Here is a 23344-nt window from a genome sequence, read left to right on the forward strand (position 1 = left end):
ATTACAATAGTTTGCCACTTCTAGATAGAAAAGTACAGTATGTTGATGCCCTCTCGTGGCCATTTCCAAGTACTGCAATACTGAAAAGAGAACAACTCCCAAAATAGTAATCTTAATAAAACAATTTGCTAAATTTCCCTAGAGGGTTAGACCCAGAAATTAATAGATTAACGTAATTTTGTTTAGTGTGAATGTTTAAATGTTCTTGTGAAAAGTCATGAGCTATCTGTGAAGGTAACTGTAGGAACTGGCAGCCAGGTTCAGAAATAGACAACTGTCCATTTTTTCAAGCACAGCCATAGCTAATTTTCAGATGATAAGGAAGACTTTGAGTACATAATTATGCGTATGTACATATATATATATGCATATATATATATATTCATAAAAGATATTCCTACCAGTTGGTTTATAGGTTTTTATTTGTAGAAATTCCACTTATATGCATGAATGCAGGATTTGTCAGTGTGATGAATTACTTATTAAATTCCAGTTATTTTCCAAGGGCACAACTACCTTTAAGACTCTGGCCCTGGTCAAGTGGCTAATAAGTGTGAGGGGTAGAATTTTAATCTAGAACTTCCAGATTTAGGCTTAGCAGTTTTTTCTTACACTATACCAAGTTGCTTCTCTAACTCAGAAATAGTCGATAATATTTTACGTAAGTGTCATGGTGGAAATACAACCAGACAAATAGGCAAAGGACCTGATTTCTCATTCTATCTATAATGCTAACTAGTCTAGTCCATTCTCCTCTGCCTTTCATCTCTAAAATTACGATTCCGCTACGATTCTGTCTGTGAACGATAAATTTTTAAACATGCTTCCTATTTATTAATGGCCTATTTTAATTAAAAGAAAAACATTTATGTTGCCTCATTACTTTGTGTTTCCATATAATCACATGTATATACTGCTTTTAAGAAGATATAAAGCATGTATTAAAACAAAAGAAGGAAATGTATTTCTGTCAGTTATGGATGAATTCTAGTGACCATTGTGTCAAGTTTAGTTTTGTAGATAAAGATTCTATAGAGCATTTAATGTGTTTCGAGCATTTGCAACTGTTTCTATAATTCTTGCAGCTCATATCACTTATGTTGCTGTTTTTATATTTAATCTCCTTCTTAGGTTCCATTAGTACCATAATATTATTCATTCCCAGTCACTTGCTTTTGGTTTTTTATTCCCCCATTGTTTTGGCAGTCCTTCCTATTTTACCTTGCACATAATCATATTGTTTTTAAGTGAGTTTGCTTGGCTTTTCTACACTGTCCAAAGTGGCTTCCTACTTCCCTTTACTGGCCTTTCTCAATTTCATCACTTCCTATTTCTTTGTGTGAAAGGTGGTTTCTCTTTAATTTCTGTTATCATTTTAGGATATAGCATTTGTGTCTAGTAAATTCCAGAGTTCGTTTGTGAGGTCATATGGCTTAATTTTCCACCAGTTTTCTTAAATGTCATCATCATCTCTTGCCTGGACTATTGTAATAACCTCCCAATTGGTTCGTCTGCTTCAAGTCCCTACCCTCTTCAATCCATGCTCCACAGAACTACCAAAGGGATTTTTCTAAAGTGCAGATTCAACCATGTCACTCCCTTACTCAATAAACCCTAGTGGCTCCCTGTTGTGTCTAGGATCAAATATAAATTTCTGTGATGGAATTTAAGGCCTTTCACAACCTGGCCCCAACCTACCTCTCCAGGCTCATTGTACATTATTCTAATTCCCATAGTCTGGCCCAACTGCCTTCTTGCTATTCCTCATACACGGCCTTACATCTCCTGTCGCTGTGCCTTTTCCATGCTATATTTTATGACCCTTCCTCATCCTCCCTCTCTTAGAATCCCTTGTTTACTCCAAAACCCAGCTCAAATACCACCTTCTGCATAAAGCCTTTCTTCATTCTCCTCAGCCACTCACACTTTTATCAACCCCCATACATTACCTTGTATTTATTTTGATATATATTTAGATACACTCTCTCTATATATATATATATTGTCACTTTTAACAATGTACACTCCTTGAGATCAGAGAAAAAGGTTTTTGCCTTAATATCTCCAGTGCTTAGCACAGTGCTTGGCACATTGTAGGTGTTTAATAAATGCTTATTGATTAATTTGATTGATACCATAGTCACAGACAAATGCAAGCAAAGAATTGCCAATTACTCATTAATACCCACATCATTCATCTGAGCCTTTTCAATTCATTCTTTCCCCCAAGTGCCAAAATAGAATATAAAATAAATCTAAGAAAACAACAATCAAATATTGCTCATTCTCTTTTTGCTAAAATCCAAGGTAAAAATGTACAATTCCTAAGCAGATAATTTCTAAAGAAACATTTTCAATCTCTCTTATCAACAGGTTCCTAGGAATCTGGCTAGCAGTGAGTACCCAGAGTCTTATAGTGACCAGAATACTTTTGCCACTTAACTTCCTTTGGGTGCTGCTATTAAAAACAATCAGTATTTGTAAAATGTGTTCAGATGATAAAGAAAGGCAATATATAAATAAGGCTATTTAACTTGGCCCTGATAATTTATCTTTGTTTAGATTTCATTTAAAAATTCAGATTTTGTTTGTGAAACAGTGAGAATTACATGACTTCAGACTACTATTCTCATGCTGAGCACTATTACTCTGTTTTACAAGATTAAACTCTGGTACCCTTAGAAAAAAAAAGGGAAACATGAGGAAAGAGAGGGAGTAAGCTATTAGGTTATGGCTCTGGAATAGTGGTTTGCCATTTGAAGTAGAAAAGAAGAGAAGACACAGCAGGTAATAGAGTTAAGAAAGAAAGAGAATAGAAGATTTTTTTAAGACTGAACTAATGAGTAGTTTGTGTGTGTGTGTGTGTGTGTGTGTGTGTGTGCATGCATGTGTTTGTTCATCTGGTAACTAACACTTTAGTAATGAATTTGTCTACAGTAATATAGAATGGTTCTAAAAATATATAATCAGGTGTGCAGTCCATCGTAGGGGCTGTACACAAGCAAAGTCCTCTTGGTTAATAAGTTTTCCCAGAACATGTATTCTGCTGGCCTAGTTGTCAAAAATCCAGGGTCACCTCTATACCATGATGAGGCACTAGAATTAGACCTTTGAGGAGGAACACATTGCATAGAGACAAAATATATAAAAGCCTTTTGAAATTTTTATAAGATACTACTTTTAGTAATGTTCACTTATCTGAAGATCAGATTTCTGGGAACCTAGACCATCCTAGGAGCAAAGAGGGGAGAGTGGAAATAAATATCAAAGTCCTCTTAAATAGGGGAAAATGGTTATCACAAAGCTCTGATATTGGAACTTATGTATTTTATTGTATAATATGAGTTTTTTGCCTCCTCACTCCGAGCCTTTTTTTTAATACATAATTCTGACAAGGTCAATTATTTAGTTTCCTAGCCCATGGCCATTCAAAAGGGAGGTGGCACTGCTACAGTAGGTAGCACACTGACAGCAAAGTTATAATTATGTGAATTACGATAGGTGGTTCTAGTCTGACTGAAATATACAGTAAGAATTCAAAGAATTCACTCCATGGATTCATTATGTGCGCTAATCAAGACCTAGCTGAAAATGTAGAAAAGGAGGATGTAAGAATTGATAAAATATAGCCATCTGGGGCCTGCTAGCATAGAGGCAGTCAACCCTTCACAACTCAGCAGCCTTTGAGGGCATCAAGTGTTTTTTTAGGCAATTGGGGTTAAGTGACTTGCCCAGGGTCACATAGCTAGTAAGTGTCAAGTATTTGATCTGAGGCCAGATTTGAACTCAGGTCTTCCTGACTTCAGGGCCAGGGCTCTATCCACTGCACCATCTAGCTGCCCCTAGGGCATCAAGTATTACAGAACAAGACAGCCTAGTACAGTAATTTTGTTAACCAAAAAAGAATGTTTTTTTTTAAATTGATGCCTTTTGTTTTTACGTCTCAACCATTTCCAAATAGGACCATCCCCCATAGAACAAAGTAAAACAATTACAGCAAAGCCAATCATTCAATAAACATTAATTAATAATAAATAATTAATAATAGTTAAATAATGGTTAATAATATGTCAGGCACTATGCTAAGCACTGGGGATACAATAAAAGGGAATAAAGAGTGTCACTGCCTTCAAAAAACTTACAATCTAATGAGGAAAGACAACACCCAAAAGGAAGCAGAAAAGGGGGACAGGGAGAAGAAGAGAAGGTACTTGGGGTGGGCATGATGGAGGATGCAAAGATAGTAGAAAAAGAAAAGATGGCTGGCCTGGGGCCTTCCTTGGAAAAGAGCTGTCCAGTCCCCCATCCATTTAAAGGGGTCCCAGGAGCAGAGGGCACTGATGAGATGTGAGCACCTAGGCCGATTTGATCTTGCAGGATAACGAGGTACCTGTGGACATGACGGAGAAGTCCAAAAGAGGGAAGCTAGCTAGGAAATGAAAACTGAAAGTAAAATAGTTAAGTCAGATAGATATTGGCATAATAACCATGTCTGACAACATATGCAACACTCAGTATGCATTGTGTTGCATTTTATTCAATATAAAATGTTTCACCTTATATCCTCTAAGCCCAGTGTTGATCACTGCATCTAATCAAGGTGTGGGTGCCTTTTAGTGCTGTTTTCACTTAAAGTATTATAGTCACAGTGGTTACTATGCTCTCGTTTCCACTTTCTTTACTCTGTCAGTTCATACAAATCTTCCCACATTTCTCTGAACTCCTCATATTCTTTTATCCAGGGCAATAATATCCCATGACATTCACATACCACACCTTACTTAATGAGTACTGAGTTAATAGGCACTTGATTGCTAGTTTGTTTTTTTCCTTGTGAGAAAAAATATTGGTACATTTTCAAATATGTGGGACCTCTCTTTTTGTCTTTGATCTTCTTAAGGATATTCAAATTCACCATAGAATTGGTTAATCAAAAGATATGATTAATGGTTTTTCTTGCATAATTGCAAACCATTTTCCAGAATTATTGGAGCAATTCACAGCTCCACCAAGAGTAAGTTACTGTTCAGTATTGACTATGCCATTTATCCTCTTTACAGATTCAGTGGGTCTGGTTTATTTTAATTTATACTTCTCATGATTAATCATTTGGCACATTTTAATACAGTTGATATTTTATATTGCTTCTTTTGCAAATGTATATATATCGTTAGAGCCTTTACATAGCTATACGCTAGAGAAGACTGTCGCATCACTGACTGCCTGTTGAACATATCCTTTCAGATTTCCTGTAGACAACTCAGATGCAACAAATTAGAAACAGAACTCATTTTGCTTTCTATTGCAATCCTACCCTCTTCTTCTCTATTTCTGTCAATGATGCTCCCAGTGACCCAGGTTTGCAAACTGAGTCATTCTTGATTTTTCCCCTGTTCTTGACTCCTCTCATCTGATTAGTTGCTAAGTCTTTATCAAAGATAAAAAAATTGATAAAGTCTTATCAATTCTAACTTCACAATACATCATATATTCATCTTCCCACCATTCATTGAACCATCGTTCTAGTATAGATCCTCATCATCTCTTACCTGAACTATTGCATTAACCTCCTAACTGTTCACCCTGCCTGCATTCTTTCCTCTGTTTAATTCCCTACCAAAATGATACTGTTTAAGCACAGGTCTGATAGTGGCACACCACTGGTGTGCTGGAGAGTAGCTCAGAATAAGGTATCTTTTTAGATGTTGGATCTAAATTGGAAGACATCTAGACATCTAGAAAGGCAGCAAGTTTTCTAAGATTGAGTCAGTTCAATTTGTGGAAATAGAAGTAGATTAGTGGGAATTTTGTCTTAGGGGTAATTTTTTATACTCACAGGACTCCTTTTTCAGGAAAGAACACTAGATTTGGGAAAGTTTTCCAAGAGTTAGGTTATATTACGAACAGGAACGCATTCGACAAGAAATTAAATCCCTACCTAAGAAGGATATATGCTCAAAGGAAAACAATTCATTCCCTGGGGTGAATTTTTGTTTTAAGATTTTTTCGATAGTCCTCTGTCCAGTGTGTTCAGATTATATGGCTTCTAAAGTAGTGATCTCCAAACTTTTTTGATTGAGTACCTCTGTCAATAAAAATATTTTGAGCACACATCACCATATATGTATATTTAATACTTTATAAATTATATAAATGTAGTACTTACTAATAATTAGGTACATTGTTAAACATTTATAAGTAGAAATTTTAAAAGAATGAAATTATATTTTATCTTATAGTCAATAGGAATCCATGGGAGTTTACTGAATCAGGAAGTAGTAAGATCAGACCTTCACTTTAGGAAAATTGCTTTAGCAGCAGAATGTAGAATGGCCTGGATGGTGAAAGACTTGAGAAATATCCCTAAAATATAGTCCCTGTCCTCAACAAGCTTTAGCCTTCTTGGAGAGATATGACTAAAACATGGAACAATAGTAAAAAAAAAATTAGATTACATATAGCAATTAAATTCTTATTTATGAGGTATAGAAAATGTATGGAAGTTTACCAGAGGAATAGAGCAGTGACATCTGGGGCTATCTTGAACGACTTTATATAATAGACAAATTTGAACTGGGCATCAAAAAAGAGGGTATAATTTGGACAGGCTCAAGAAATGGCATTCCAAACCTGGAGAAAACATGAGCAAAAATATAAAAGTTGCAGATCGATGGGCTGTGATAAGTCTGACCCTACTAAGATGGAGCATATATCAGTGAACAATGAAAATAAAGTTATGCTACAGATAAATAGGTTACGCTACTCCGTAGAAAGTCCCAAAAGCTACACAGTGAAATGGAGAATTTATGTACTGAAACTAAAGAACCATGGAAGGTTTTTGAATATTTGATGACATGGTGAAATTTCTAGTTAGGGAATAATAGCTAATAATAACTAAAATTTATATAATGTTTACTATGTGCTAAGCACTTTACAATTATTATTTCATTTGGTCCTCACAACAATCAATAACTTGGCCAGGATCACACAGCTAGTGTCTGAGACTGGATTTGAACTCAGTTCTTCTTGACTTGAAGCCCAACACTCTAGCCTCTATGGCAAGTGTAGTCTTGAGCTAGTATGCAAATTGTATCGGTGAAAAGAAAGCCTGGAGTCAGGAAGGCTTGATAGGAGATAGGGGTGAGGTAATGGGAGTAGAGAGAAAGAAACAAGTGTGAAAGATTTTTTAAAGGAAGAAGTCAACATCATCCGGTGACAATGTATGATAGTGAAGGATATATAAGTAGTTGAAATTTCCCAAACTTAGATGACTCAGAGAATTGTGGTGTCATTGATGGAGTTAGAAAGGTAGGAGGAAGAAGATAGTTCGGTTTCTTTCATACTTTTCACTTCTCTATAACATGACAGTCAGTTAACAGTGCTTACAATGTGCAAGGCACTGTGCCAACCACTGGTGATACAAAGAAAGGCAAAAACATTGTCCCCCTGCCTCAAGGAGCATACATTCTAATGGAGGAGATAAGTAAACAATTAGGTGCATATAAAACATATACAGATTTCATGAAGGAATCTTAAAGAGGAAAGTATTGGCACATAGGGGAGCGGGAAAAGCTTCCAGCCAAAAGTGGGATTTGATCTGAGTTTTAAAAGAAGCCAGGAAAACTAAGAGGTGGAGATGAGAGGGCAGAGCATTGTAGGTATATAGCACAGCCAATGCAAAGGCATGAGGAGGGGAGAGGGAGTGATATGTTTGGAAACTGCAAGTAGGCCAGTGTATCTGGATCATAGAGTACTCCTTGCTAATTAACTTATAGTTATTGGTCCAGCTCTGAAGGTCATGCAAAGTTAAGTTTTACTATAGGAATATCCACAAGGTCAAGTTTTTATTAGGTACTTCCAGACTGCTCTGAGTTCTAACTAGAGTAGATCTGAAACACTGACCCCAGAACTGGCCCTTTATCTCTGAAATTCCAAAGGTTAAGATAAGATGACCTTGGGCCCTTCTTGGTCTCAATCATTCCCTATAGCTGGAATCAAAACATCCTCCAAGAGTCAGGAGCAAAGTGTTAGAATAATTTGCCTTTCTATGACAAATGATCTTTTCTAATATCATTATTCTAGAATGTCTTTGATCCTTGTGAATGTTAAACTTGGAAGGTACCTTAAAGATCATCTAATCCTATATATTCATTTCTGAATGAAGAAACCAAAGGCCAGAATAGTGAAGTGATGAATGAAATGAATGAATGAATGAATGAATGAATGAATGAAAAATTACTATATGAAAAGCATTGTGCTAAGCTGGGGGTGCAAATTAGAAAATCAGGACGGCCCCTCTTCTCAAGGAGTTCAAAGTCTAATATTAGGGACATATACATATATGAAATGATGCATCCAGGGATATACGGGGGACCTTATCCTCCACTCCAGTGATGTCGGAGGCCGAATTAGATGAATATGTTTGCCCCTTAATTGCTGGTTGTACCTCTATTCTCCCGGACTTTCACCATTCCTGAAGCTATGCTCATTTTCCTCTTTATAACTGGATTATGAACTTGGTCTTCTCCCCTATTTTGCATTGCTCCGTATCATCCAGTAAGCAGCATTAAGGTTCTGTTCGGCTGCTTCAGGGATGCCCTGGAGCCACTCTGACACAATGCAGCTTCAGATGCCGCCTGTTTACTGCTTTGTCGGTATTAGAGACAAACTTTACACACCTAAGGACATATACTTAGGTTTAATTTATCATGTCTCTTCCATTTAGTTCAGCAGAGCTTCTCCGTGATGTTTGATTTTATCTGACATCACAAATAGTTGATTTCCGGACCAGTAAACTAGGAGTGATTTTGTTGCTGCAATGTTGCTTTCATTTTTCATTATTTACATTTTGTCTTTGGTTATGAAAATTATTTACCTTGTAGTATATGTGTGGGGGGTAGGGGAAGTTAAAGGCTAGAGTAGCTCTTTTGTGGCTTGAGTACGGTTTCATGTGCCAGTTATACTGGGAAATGAATCCTCTAACTAGCATTGGAGCATTTTTTCATTACATCATCCTTTAATGTTCACAATATATTGAATGTGGGAAATAGCTAGACCCATACCTTCCTTCTTCAAGAAGGAAGGTACTGTACCTTGGTTTTAAAGGGATGATTACTTATGCTACTCTTTTCCTCATATTACCCATCCTGCTCTCTCCCACATGGAGAGGAGAAGGCTAGGGCAGCCTTCAAAGGGTGTGATTGTAGTTCAGGCTCCTGTATGGAAAAACTGATTCTCACAAGAGACTCTATTGGCAAAAGTAGGTTTTCCCATTGACAAAATCAGATAACAGCATTGTTCCCTAATGGAAGAATTGTTAAAGCTGTGGTATGAGGAGTTCTACTTTAGCTTTTCTTTAGCCACGCCATTGATCATTTCCTTTCCTGGGTGTATGTGATCCAACAATGCTTAAGCCACAGTGCTATCACTATGATGCTGGATTTCCAGTGGTCTGATAGAGATACACATTAGATCTAGATCTATAGATGATATCGATATGTTCCCTATTAGGTACAAGCTGGGGTAGTAGGCATTATCAGGAATATACGGGAAAAGCAATGACCCCAGCCTTTGAGAAATTTATGACTGGTGATTTAAGTCATGTATGAACATAAAGATAACTCTATAAAGCAGAATATGATGTGTCATCCCAACCATCCCTCAAAAATGTCCCTTCAGTAAATATCACAGAAATTCAGACAGAGTATTCACATGCCCTGGTATGTAGGGAAGAATGAATCAAAGGATATCTTAGAACATCCACAACATTTTTCTCTAGTATTTGTGATCCAGGTTTGCTTTAGAAGCCTAAAATTTGATATATCCTTTGCTATTCACCAGGCCTCAGCTTTCATGAAGATTAATTATTTGAGTCTACGAAATTAAGTGTGCAGCAGTTTGTAACCATCGCAGGGAAATCTCTGCTTAGCTGCTAGAGGGCAGCAAGAGCTGCTACAAAAGCATTGCAGGCTCTTTTTGGTGTTCAGCTGTTGTGCTTAGCAAGCCCCAAACAGCTATAATTTTAGTCCATGGATAACCATGCAAAAATAATTTGGAATCTTCAGAGATTTTTTCTGGCAAAGCCTCTTTCATTCAGGAAGTTAAGGTTCCGAATGTGTCCACAGAGAAACATTTGCTTACTTTTGTTATCCCAAGGGGTGTGGGAAAGGCCAAACTCTTATTTATCTGTTTTTCTAGTAAAGTTTGTATAGGATAACTGTGCACAACTATGAATTTCAGCCTCTTGCAGTTACTATAGCACACAGTCCAGTGTGTACTATCCCTGAATACATTTCTGGCCCAGTAGATGAATGTTGATTTCTCAAAGAAATGTGATAATATAAAGCGATGAAAAAAATTTTAAATTTGTCTATTTATAACATTTTTCTTACCCCTTTGTCCACCTGTCCCACTGAATAATTAAAAATCAAAAATCTTAGAAAAATCTGAATCATTAAATGAATCAAATTTCCACATTGGACATGACCAAAAATGTATGTCTTACTTTACATTATAAGTCCATCACTTCTCTGGAAGGAAGTGAGTAGCAAGTTTCATGCACGCACATTTAGAAATGGTCTGTAATTGTTTTGATAATAGTTCTAAAATCTTACAAAGTTATTTTTCTTTAAAAATGCTGCTATTATATAAATTATTTTTCTATGTCATTATTCTCATACAGATTTTTAAAATAAAGTTTTGTTACCTATGTAAACCTTATCACAGAAAGGAACTGGGGGGAAAGGTGGAATAACTTCATTAAGAAATCACTATTAACGAGAAGAAGAAAACCTTTCATATAAGATTTTCTAATTTAAAAATCCTTTCTCTGTGGAGAATTGTTCTAATGATTGGCGTGTAGCTTAAGTAATAAATATATTTTTTGGTTTCTGTCAGGGTTGAAAATTTTTTTTCAGGTTAATTTTTGAGGGTGTGAGTCAATGTTGTGATATTTGTTAGGTGTAGAAACACCAAAAATTTATGATTGTTGAACCTCAGAAAAATGATAAATTCTGTTTTGTTTACATTCCTCATCATTACCCTTCAGCAAGTTAATTGCACTTTTCTCCCCAAATAGTCTAAATCACTAAACTTTTTTTTTTCATCATTTTAATTTAAATTTACAACAAACCTTTTGAGGAATATATAAAATAGCATTTTTTCTGCAATTTATGAACTAATTAAAATTTAAACAGCATAGAAACTAACAACCATAGGACAGTATAAATGTATATCACCATATTAGATATTTTACAGCATTATAGAAGGTTGGAACTGGAAGGAAGAGATCATCAAGGTCAACCTGCTTCATTTTACAGATGAGGAAACTGAGACCTAGAGACATTTGGAGTTGCAGAGCTGCGACTTGAATCCAAGCCTTTTGACTCCAGGATAAATTTTTGTTTTGTTCCACTAGCCCACTCCTATGTAGGAGACAACAAATGTCTAGCTATTACTAAATGAAGTTGCTATTAATATACTCCCTCTTATTCCTAGTTTGCTAAGTAATCTGGAAATTGTGCTTTTCTACAATTTTAAATCTTTTGTTGTTTGGTCATTTCAGTCATGTCTGACTCTTGTGACCCTCTTTGGGGTTTTCTTGGCAGATCCTGGAGCGGTTTTTCATTTCCTTCTTCAGCTCATTTAATAGATGAAGAATCTGAGGCAAGCAGGGTTAAGTGACTTGCCCAGGATCACATAGCTAATAAGTATCTGAAGTCACATTTGAACTCGGGTCTTCCTGATTCCCTGGCCCAGCACTCTATCCACTGTTGCCCTAATTTTTAATCTACTGGTGCTATATTAAGGTAGAATTCTTCTTTAGGTTATTTGGTTTTCTCCTTGTACATGTAACTGTAGGATTTTAGTAAATAAAAAAAAAACTTATTAAGCGCATACTATGTTTCAGGCCACTGTGCTAAGTAAGGCAAGGAAAGACCAACTGTGTTGCGTAACAGATAGAGGGCTGACCTTATGGTCAGAAAGATCTGAGATTAAATTCTCCAACTTAACTATCCTGGCTATATGACCCTGAGTAAGTAACTTAAAACTTCTCAATGCCCAAGACAACTCCAATATGCATTTGTAAAGAGAGTTAGTTCTCTATACCAATAAATCACAGATGCCATTAAAAAGAAGAAAATAAAGAAAGAGAGAGAAAGGGAATGAGGGAGGGAAAGAAGGAAGGAAGGAAGGAAGGAAGGAAGGAAGGAAGGAAGGAAGGAAGGAAGGAAGGAAGGAAGAAAGGAAGGAAGGAAGGAAGGAAGGAAGACAAAGGAAGGAGAGAGGGAGGGAAGGAGAAAGAGAGGCAGGGAGGACGAAATCATTTAAGGGGTTTGTGAACTGCAACGGGGAAAAATTACATCTTTATTTCCACTTACCTCCAACTGAAATTGAGCACTTCCTTAAAATATAAATATAGAAAACAAATTTCATTCTGAGAAGGGGTCCATAGGTTTCATCAGTCTACAAAAGAGATCCATAACACACTCAAAAGCATTAAGAACAGGGCTCTCATTTTATAAACGAGGAACCTGAAATCTAGAAAGGTTCAGTGACTTGCCTACAGTCACGCAGCTTGTTAGTGGTAGCTCGGACAAGACCTAAGTCTCTTGACTCCATTGTTCCTTCCATTACACCATATTACCTCTTTTTGCCACAGACCCCTATTATGTATGGAGCTCCCAACAAAAAGGTCAAAGTCTTATTTAGGTGTCATCTCATCATTTGTATAATGGGGGAGGTGTATTATTGAGCAGCCGACCCCTTTTCAGAGCCTGCCTAGTTGAGATGTTACTTCCCTGACAGTAAGACATTTACGCCCAGATAGAAAACCACTGCATGCACCCAACCCCCCTTCCCCCTTCTCAATTATTTTCCCTAACAATTAACGCTGTACTAACTTGACACTCTTTTTCCTTGTTTGGCTTTGTAAACCATCATCCTTTTTTCTATGAATTCCAGACATTAATATTTTCTTTCATGCAAGTGCCGCCATTCACCCATGAAACAGTTTGAACATTATGTAGCTGTCAAGATGCCTAGGGATTACCCAGTATGCCTTGCCTGTGAGAAAGTGACACCACTGAGGCCTAGTTTTGAGATGTTTATTTTGAGAGTAAGCTGACAGGCATGAAGGCCTGATCCCAGAGTGGCAATTTCATTTAATTAAAGGCTTCTTTTTATTATAGTTTTTTTCCCACTGTTTTTTATATATATATATCAGAATGATTGTTAAAGTCTGACTCACCAGAGGCCCTCTGCTGTACAGTAAAAGGGGAGGGGGTACACTATGTTGCTTACTACCATCTGAGAATGGCTTAGAAAGCATTCATTTTACCATTCTTCTCAGTGCTCTTAACTGACTGAGGCCAAAATGGGAGAAAGGGCTGGCATTAGTGTTTCATAGTAACTAAAATGATATGGCAGATATGCAGATTATTGGAGAGGGTTTTTTCCAAAAACTACTTTTTCCAGTATGACCTTGGCCCCATACCCTTGAACTATTGCCCCAATTACTCTATTCAAGTCTTTTTTCATTTGTTTTGGGTTTTGCTGGCCCATTTGTGGCATAGACTTCCTCCTTAAATAGAATGGTTGAAAACTAATTTCACTTTTCAATAATACAAAACGGTTTGGCTAAATAGGCAGATAAAGGTGGCTGAAGACAAATGTAGATTGAAGAATTGATTAGGAATTAAGGATTTAATGTATTTGGTGGTAGAGTATTTGAATTTATTTTATAACAGTCTTTTTAACCTGTATATAATATTACACCTGATTTCTAGAAATGTAAACATTTTCAATATGCAGTTATTGAATGGCAATTTTCACTTCGATTTAATATATATATAGATATAGATATATACTGATTTCTAAGTTTAAGTTGATATTAACATTATTCTTAAAATAAATTTAACTTTTAAAAGTGCACTGAAAAAGCTTTTATTTCCATGTAATTGCTTCACATTTTCCAAAAAAATTAGTTTTGGTACATGCCTTTGAAACCTCATGTTTGTCTCAGATGTGTAGCTAATGATACTATACTAACATCAACTGTTTGTCTGTTAGCCAGTGTTGTTTTTTTTTCCCGGTGGTTTGAATGTTGCAAACATTTTTGTATTGGACCATTTCTCATGTCTTCATTGTAATTTGGGTTCAGAGGCTAGTATAATAAGCGATTCTCTTAATCCCCTTGGGGTTCAGTTTAAAAGCACCACAGTAGGTGCCATTGCAGGTCAGAGATGTCAGGTCTATGGCCAGCTGAGTAACTGGTTTCGAGTTCAGCTGGCCCTTGTGGAACAATATGTTAGAGCTTTATTCCAGGTGCAGAGAGTCAAAAAGAGATATTGACTGTCAATTTAATCTCTACGCCCTCCTTTTCAGCCAACGTTGTTCAGTCCCATCTTTTGAATCTCAGTGGCTTCAGAGATTTTTTTTTAAAAAGAATCTGCAGGTCCTGTAGAGTCAACCATCTGGCCACGCTCTTTAAAGTGGTTTCTTTCCCTTTTGCTGACACCCTGCTGTTCCTGGGAGGTACGGCCTTCTTCCCATGATTTCTGACACTGTCACTTGGTGCCTGTGAATTTTTTTTTCTTGAATTAAAAAAGAAAGAAAAGAAAAGAAAACAACACAGAACAAAACTGAGAACTCTATTCAGATGCTACACACTGAAGGGGCAGAAGGAATGTCATTTATCCTGACACTTCTCATCTTTTTTTTTTCTTTCTTGGCCCCTGGGGCCCTCCATATATGAGGACTTTCACTGAGACTTTGTGGATGTGCGTTGAGTCTTGAGGGGGCATAGAAGGACTTTGTTTTGTGATTCCTTGATTTTTAAAAATATCTTTCTTATTTCTTCCTGTTCCTTTTTGGGTTTCTTTTTAAAGGTACAAGTGATCCATATGTGAAATTTAAGCTGAATGGCAAGACCTTGTACAAAAGCAAAGTCATATACAAGAACCTGAACCCAGTTTGGGATGAGATAGTTATATTGCCAATACAAAGCCTTGATCAAAAGCTTCGAGTTAAGGTAACCAACTATGGATGTGACATTTTAGCATTGCTTTTGTTTGCCCCTTTTATTTCCTTTGTTGAGGATGAATGACAAAATTAATTTGACAAATGAGCACTTTATATTCAAGTGCTGTGCTTTTAAGATTTGAATAACAAAATTCTGTATGCTGATGTCCATTTCATTCAGATTATTGGGATATGAGCTACAGAAACCTTTACTTAGGATAATTTTCTCTGCATTTAAGCTTTCAGAACATAGAAGTTATTACCTGTGATGCAGTGATGATAATTAATGAAGGTTTCTTGCTAGAAATATGTTTGTACTTAACAGAATGTTAAGGTACCAGTTGCAAGCAACAATTGCTCTAACATCTGTGTTGAAACAGCCAGATGAGTTTTGCTACAGAAATGTATTTAAGAAATCTATGCTTATTTGACAAGTATGTTCCAAATGGAAAAAAAAATCTACTTGAAAATTACATATGAAAAGAAGTATGTAAAATGGTCATGCATATGAATTGGGTTTTATGTCATTTTCTTTTGATGTTTCAGGAGGTAAAAGTAAAGGAGATAAAATCCTTAAAGTGAAGTGAATTCTTCCTCTCCCAGGGATCTGTTAATTTTGTCTTAAACAAACACACATATCATTTTACATAATATAATATATTACTTATCATAGTATAGTATAATGTAGTATAAATGTGTGTCTATGCATATAATAATATAGTATATTCTTAATTAGTAATATAGAATATTATATAGACTTCTATATAACTGCATATATATTGTATGCAGAGCTTAAAAAATTCAATTCATAGCCACTAGCATGTCTTATCAGATAAAGCTTTTCATATATTTGATAACTATGAGCAAACCATGGATGATTTTTATTTTCTTCCCTTTCAGGTATATGATCGAGATCTAACTACATCTGACTTTATGGGTTCTGCCTTTGTAGTCCTTAGTGACCTTGAGCTTAATAGGTACTGTATCTTTCTAAAATGATTTTCACAAGATGAACATAGGAAGAGATAATGAGACAATTTTTACCACAGTGTATCTGTGGTTCTGGTTTGCACGGAATTTTAGTAGCTGTATTCCATACAAAAGAAGTATAGTTGAATTTCAAATCTTTGGTGATATGATAAGGGAAGAATGTTATACCATTTGGTAAAAATTTGGATTGGATTTTGAATCACTTGTGTGACATGATTTACAAAGAACAAGCATATATATATTAAAGCTAAACTGTCACCAAAATGCCTAGTAGGAAAAGTAAGGAGAATAACTGGCTAGTTGTGAAGATGTTGTTGAGCAATTGATTTGATCAATTCTTCTCCCAACCTTGTACTTCTCCCATTCCACCCTACCACTTCCGTACCTACCCTTAGCTGAATTGGGTGATGATTTTGGGTATTGTGGCATAGTTCAAAACCAAAAGTAGAAGAATTTTTCCCTAATTTTCTAATTTGCAATATAACATATCCTTTAGTTTTGTATATCTGAAAATGCTAATGCTATTTATTATTGTTTGCCTGTAGAACGACTGAACATATTTTAAAATTGGAAGACCCAAACAGTTTAGAAGAGGACATGGGGGTTATTGTTTTAAATCTAAACCTGGTAGTCAAACAAGGTGATTTCAAGAGAAATGTAAGTGACAGGCATGTGTGTGTGTGTGTGTGTGTGTGTGTGTGTGTGTGTGTGTGTAAAGAAATGTTGACTTCCTTCTTTGATTACTCTGCTATCAGATTAAATATTGAAATCTGTACACTTATTTTTATGTTTTATTGGTGTAGAGGATCTCTTGGTGAGCATTGTACTCTGCCATTGAGATCAGCCCCTTTTCTGCAATTTACAGTATTAGAGACTTGCCTTGGCCACTGAAAGATTATATTATTTATCCAAGGACACACAGCCAGTATGTATTAGAGCTCAGATTTCAACCCAGGTCTTTCTGATGGAAGGTCCACCTATGTACTTATTATATTATACTGCCTCTCAGATATCATTAAAAAGGAACGATTTAATTTATTAGTGGTTATATATTACACTTCTCCCTAGAAGAAGGCACTCTAAAGAGAAAGTATGTCAATTTTGGTTGTGCATTTTATTTTAGAAAACTATAAAGAACATATGTAGCTTGTGGTTTTAGGGTTATGTTAATAATAGTCTGAATGATGACTCTAAGTATGTTTTGACAGTTTTGTTTAAAATTTATGCTAGGTTCCAAATGACCCATGCAGTGCTCAGCTGTGAGGAATAATTTCCTTGATCTAAATGTTGCATCATATGGTTGTTACAGTGCTAAAATATAAACTCATGGAAATGTAATTTATATTAACCAACATGTTTTCCATTCATATCTTTTTCAAGACACACTTTTTGAAATATTAGAGTTTGCTATAAGTGAATGAAAATAACAGTGTGTATAAATTATTACTAGGTGAAGAATTCTAAGTAATGAACAACGGTTTCATCACAGTATTTATGAAGCATGATGTGGATGTGCTCTTTAAATTTATTTTATATTCAGGGAAGATATCTTGACTCTTTTTAGAGAATTAAACTGTAATAAAAATATGATAGATTCAATTTGTAAAGCAATTTAAAAAATGCCACCACCTTATAGGTGAAAAGATAAAATGTGAGTTTACTGGTTTTTATTTTCAGAATAAATTGTGCAAATCTGTGTTAAATTAGATGTTTGTCAGTTAATAAAATACTGGAATCTGAAAAAATAAGTTTATATGTGGGGAAGAGAGTTATTATTGGAAAAGGCATGGGGTTTGGGTGGAGGATGATAGTAGAAATGAACTTTATAGTTTCCCTTCATTTACCTTTTATAATTTTTGCTTTTAGTTATTACTATTTTTTGTAATTATCTGAGGAATTTTGCTTTATCTAATAAAATCACACAGGCTTGTAGGCTACAGTAAAAGTGAGATGACTACCTAGAATTTCTAATCCCTTATATAAGAATGGTAGAAGAAAAATGGCCATGTGTATTCAGCATAACTAGGCATGCTTTTTGTCTGTGGGTAGACTGAAGCATTAAGGTGAAATAACCTGACCAAGGTCTCTTCTGGCATCATTGACAGGACTGCAAACAAGATAATAAGGCCTTGCTTTTACGTGTAACTTGCTTGACCATTCATTTGTTTTTTATTGGGAATTTAAGTTGTGGTTAAAGTATTTATACAAAATTTAAAATACATTTTGTATACTTGGAAAGTTTTTTAAGCATATATAAGACTTGGAAAATCTGATGGAACATCAATTACCTGAGGATCTCCTGGATAAACTTAGTTTTTCTGACTCAAATTTCTTATAGTAACCTTACTACAGAGAAGAATAACTACAAAACCTCTATATGCTGTACAAAACAAGTTTTGTTTAGTACAGAACCAGGCCCTTAGTTTTGGATTCTCTAAAATGAATTTTTAATTTGGAGAATTTCCTTCTGAAAATATTGTGTTTTATGTGACTTGTGGATTTTTAAAAGAAAATATTAGACTTTCAGTCTCATTGGATATATGAGAATGTTTGTGAACATCGAATTGCTCTATTTTAGAAGTTACTCATTTTATTTTAATTTTTATTTCTAATACAAAGACAACTCTCTGAGGATATAAGTTGCAGAGCAGGTAGTGATCTACTTTGGAAGAGCGATGTTTGTCACAAGGAGTACCTTTAGCAATTTCACATAGGTCCAATCCAAAGCAAAAAGTGTATGCATGTATGAAATAGATTAGTGATTTTTTTAATCTTTGAAATTATCAAGGAATAATTTAGAATTGTTCCATTCCATATAGGATTTTAATTGTTTCATATGGCAATCTTGTTATTTTATTTAAATTTATTTAAAATAACATTTAAGTGCAGGATAATAGTATACTTTGTTATTTGCAATAGTGAATGGCATGTATAATTTCCAAGTAATTTTTTTATTTGGAAATATCAAAGTATGATTTTAAAGAATTACATTCTGATTTAAAGACTAGTTTAATAAAGTATAGTTCCTAGGCATATATGGATTAAAGTGGATCTCAGAATTTCCCTGATTCGATTGCTTTTCTGGAGTAGCCTAAAGTTGAAGGATATCTAAAATATGGTGTATGCCAAATTGTCACAAATAGTCAGGTGCTGTGATGCCTTGAGAAATGTACCTGTGTTTATGTTGGAGTCAACAGATGCAAGAACATTATTTTGTAGGAGGAAGGTTAAGTTGGAGGTTATAGAAATGGTATCAATGTACTTCGAAGCTTAAAGAAATTAATTTATAAAATTTATGATCTAATTGTTTGAAAAGTAATATAACAGGAACTAAATTTAATATCCAGTTTGGAGCACATGTAACCTAATGCCGTTTGTTGACCTTGAGATTTTAATGGGGGAAATGGACTTTTAATGAAGAATATAGCAAATATAGTGCTGTAATGATATTTCTGGTTTCAGTCTATGAAACATTGCATTTTCCTCCAAAAGTTACTTATAATCTCATTCATACTTTGTTGGGAAAGTATATTGGGAAAGAGAAACATAGCATTTACCCAAATAGTCTTCTCCCCACCCCAATAAACACACCATTGTACATATAATACTAAATGTAGTATGCTTGATTATATCCATAATCAAGATGTAATCTCCAGCATTTATTCAAGTTTTAGCAACGAGTTAGTGGTTTAACTAAGCACAGTGGAGCTTTACTGAATCAGGCAGCAAAAGGAATAATGAAAGAATAATATTGAAAGAAGATTTTAATTATGAAATATGTTCAACTTGGGTATGACAAATGAGTGTTAAAATAGAGTATGTGGTAAAGCTTCCTGCTGTTTGAAAAAATGTTGTTTCCCTCAGTACTTAAGTAAATTAATCTCCATTGTTTTATTCATTAAGCTATGATCCAGTTCTTCATAAATTAGATTTATGTGTGTATACACACATGCATACACATGCACATACACACATATATACATACATATGCATGTATGTGTATTCCTATGAATCTTTTCCCAACTCTCTTTCAAAATAAATGTTCCATTCTATCACTTATTTATGAGACCTCTCAGAGTTGCATTGCTAAATGGTAGACAAATTTGATTGTTTCAGCCATCTTGAGGATGGATACTAATCAATGAAACCAAGTAGATTTCATGTATTGGCTTCTGAACTTGTGTTCAAAATCTGAGTATCTAGAGATACTTTATCTTTGTGATTTTTTTTATTAGCTTGGTATGAAAGCATAACTGTTTTTATGTGAATTTTTTCAATTGAATTTCAGACATAGATAATGTACTAAAGAAGACTATTGTTTTCAACTCCCTCACCATACTTTTATTGGGAACTATCAGAAAATTATTTTGTTAAAATTTCTTTATTTCAGAAATATTTTCCTTTGTAAAGCAATGCTCACCTTGGCATCAAATTAATTCCCTTTAATTCTGATGAATTAACTAGAAACTATTGTAATTACAACCCATTTTATTGTTACTAACAGTTCTCTTTTCCCCCCTCTCTTCATTTATTTACATGAAATTTTGGGAAATCCTACTCAAAAATTCCTAGAGGTGGTCAAATCGGAAGAGGTTAAGTGCAAGTAAGGTAATTTTACTTTTTTTCCTCTTAAATTGCTTAGTGAATTCTTTTTAGGTAATGTTTATATAGTCATAACCTAGATAAACTAAATTATAGGTATCATAAGATATATTTTTCTGATGTAATTTTTCTGCCAAATGGGATATAATGAATCTTTTTAGTTGTATTTACTAAATAAATGACTGATACACTTCCACGTTGGAACATGCAAACATTTATACAAAATTTATAGTAAACAAGACTGAATAAAAAGATAGCATATACACATGTGCTTCAATTGAGAACCAGGCGTACTTCCTCAATTGGCTATTATTTTCAGTAATAATGTTTTCCTTACTCTTGGATACATTTCATTTTCTTACATTTCTTTTAATTAGAGGGCGTTCAACTTAGTTTAATTTTGTTAATTTTAGTTTATTTTTTTGTTTTAAATTAACTTTAGTGATAATAGAAGCATAAATAATAGAATGTTAATTGAGAAAATGATATGCTATCTTTTGAAAGCTTATATTGAGACCCTTCCAGAAATCTTTCTAGTTGTACTTACTAAATAAATGACTGATACACTTCAACATTGGACCATGCAAACATTTATATGAAATTTATAGTAAACAAGACTGAATAAAAAGATAGCATATACGCTTCATAAAGGAATATAAAGTGTGTGTGTGTGTGTGTGTGTGTGTGTGTGTGTGTGTGTGTGTGTAGCTTCTGAACTTGTGTTGGAGGTCTATATGTGTATGTGTATATATGTATATTCATATACACATATGCATGATATATGTGTGTGCTATCTTATTTATTCAATCTTGCTACAAATTTTGTACAAATGTTTATAGATTCCAGTGTCATTAAAAATCTTTTCAGTCCCAAAGTAAGTTTTAAAAGAAATGTTAGGATATTTTTAACTTATGTAGCCAAATACTAATACTAGAAAATATGTAGGGTGGTTAGGCAGAAATGAATAATCAGTTCAGCAATTTTGAGTTGACTAATGTGAAACTGAAGGCTAATTATTGAATTCATCTGAAAACCGTTCTGTCAGGTTAATTGCCTTGTTCTGTATCTGTTGTGCCTATATGTGTGGTATAGTATAAAAATGGGGACTAGAAGTCAGTAAAGCTGGATTCTAATTCTTAGCCTCTCACTAACTGGTTAGATGACCTCTTTGGGTATCAGTTTCTCCAACTGTAAATAAAATATCTGAATTAGATCATCTCTAATGTCAATGGCAACTATAAAAATGTTTGAATATTTGTACACATGTACATGTACATGTTTTGTGTTTGCAGCACTAATATATGTGGAATGTGTGTATGTGCCTAAAATGTATAAAGAGATATTTTAGGTCTGACAGTTGCTAGATGCTTACAAGAAAAAAAAAGTTTAGTGCTTCAAATCATGCTCTTTGGTTTTCAGAAGAGCCAAAGTTCTGTCTGTGTTATTATCTTGACATATATAATCTTTGCTTTTTTGGATACTTTAAAAATAACTTAAGATAAGGCTTTATGTTATCCTGGCAGATCATTTGGTTCCCAAGGCTCTGGTCAATGTCTTAGAATCTTTTAAAATAAAACTAAAAGGTGCCAAATAATGATATTGGATTAGGGAAAATATCATGATTCATTTTCCTAAAAAATTCCCTAAACTTTTGCTTTATTCTGTTATAGTCACTAGAGGGTAGAAGAGCATCAGTTCTCACCAAATAAGGCCTGGTTCAAGCTCTCACACATTAAGAAGAGTTTCTGTAGCCATCTGAAACAGTAAAGAATTTCCCAGAATGCTTTGGTGAAACCTGACAAAGCAGTATTTTCTAGTTTATTGATTCTGCTACTGCACTAAAAAACTAGTACTGCACATCAATAACCATCTTTAGTTAGGGAACTCTGGTCTGTGCAACAGTACTGGCAGTTTGTGGAAGAACATAAAGGCTAGAAAGAAAAATTGTGAGCTTGGGGAATATTGGAGTCTAGGGAGGACAGGAAAGGTTATGGAAGAATGGTCAAAGGAGTGGAGTGGGATAAAAAAAATGTTGACGGCCTGGATAAAGATATCAAAAATACGAAGGAAACATGGGATCCTGGAGAACAGTATTATCTATATTTTCAGAGCTCAGTGGTAGCATTCCCAATTCTCCTCTTCTACTGTTGAAAAAAAAAATAAGGCTTAAAAATCATAGAGCACCCAGGGAATTCTTACTATATAATATACCATATAGTAACTGAATTACTCCAGAACATACATCTAAACAGAAGTGTATGTGTACCTGAATATATATGTACTACATACATACATGTATATGTGTATTTGTATGTATATACACACATAAACACCCCCAAATACATATCATGAATATACTAAATAATCAATGATTGGGATTGTTGCTTATTTGAGAAGGGGAAATGAGAAATGATTTACATTTTTTAATATAAGCATATGGAGAAATTCATAGTCATTCATTAAAGACTAATAAAAGGTAATTTAAACATACACTTGCCAACTAATTTTTGTTGATTTAGGGTTTTTTATATTCTCCACCATTAAACTTTGAGTTCTCCTATAATATTTTGTAAATGCATTCCATAAGGATCCTAAAAGAACAGAGATACTGTATTAAAAAGTATCCCAAATTTTAGGGGTTCTAAGTGTTTGTGTTAACTGTGAAAATGTTGACTTGTTAACCTCAATTTTTTTTACTAATAACTTGGCTCTGTATCCATAATTGCATCCA

The 23344-nt window shown here is 34.6% G+C and overlaps 1 protein-coding gene across 3 annotated transcripts in view; it reads left to right on the forward strand.

Annotated features, from left to right (window-relative positions):
- MCTP2 (multiple C2 and transmembrane domain containing 2) overlaps window positions 1-23344 on the forward strand; it is a 215893-nt gene that overhangs the window by 41875 nt on the left and 150674 nt on the right. For 2 of the 3 annotated variants that reach the window (XM_027852162.1, XM_027852163.1), the window contains 4 exons: window positions 14889-15031; window positions 15922-15998; window positions 16557-16668; window positions 20584-20619. In XM_027852162.1, the coding sequence (XP_027707963.1) occupies window positions 14889-15031; window positions 15922-15998; window positions 16557-16668; window positions 20584-20619 (368 nt within the window). Of the gene's footprint in view, window positions 1-14888; window positions 15032-15921; window positions 15999-16556; window positions 16669-20583; window positions 20620-23344 lie in introns of those variants that run through there. The other variant, XM_027852164.1, reaches the window with a different exon arrangement.

Source organism: Vombatus ursinus, unplaced genomic scaffold (assembly GCF_900497805.2).
Source record: "Vombatus ursinus unplaced genomic scaffold, bare-nosed wombat genome assembly UNPS02009205.1, whole genome shotgun sequence".
Classification (NCBI taxonomy): Eukaryota; Metazoa; Chordata; class Mammalia; order Diprotodontia; family Vombatidae; genus Vombatus; species Vombatus ursinus.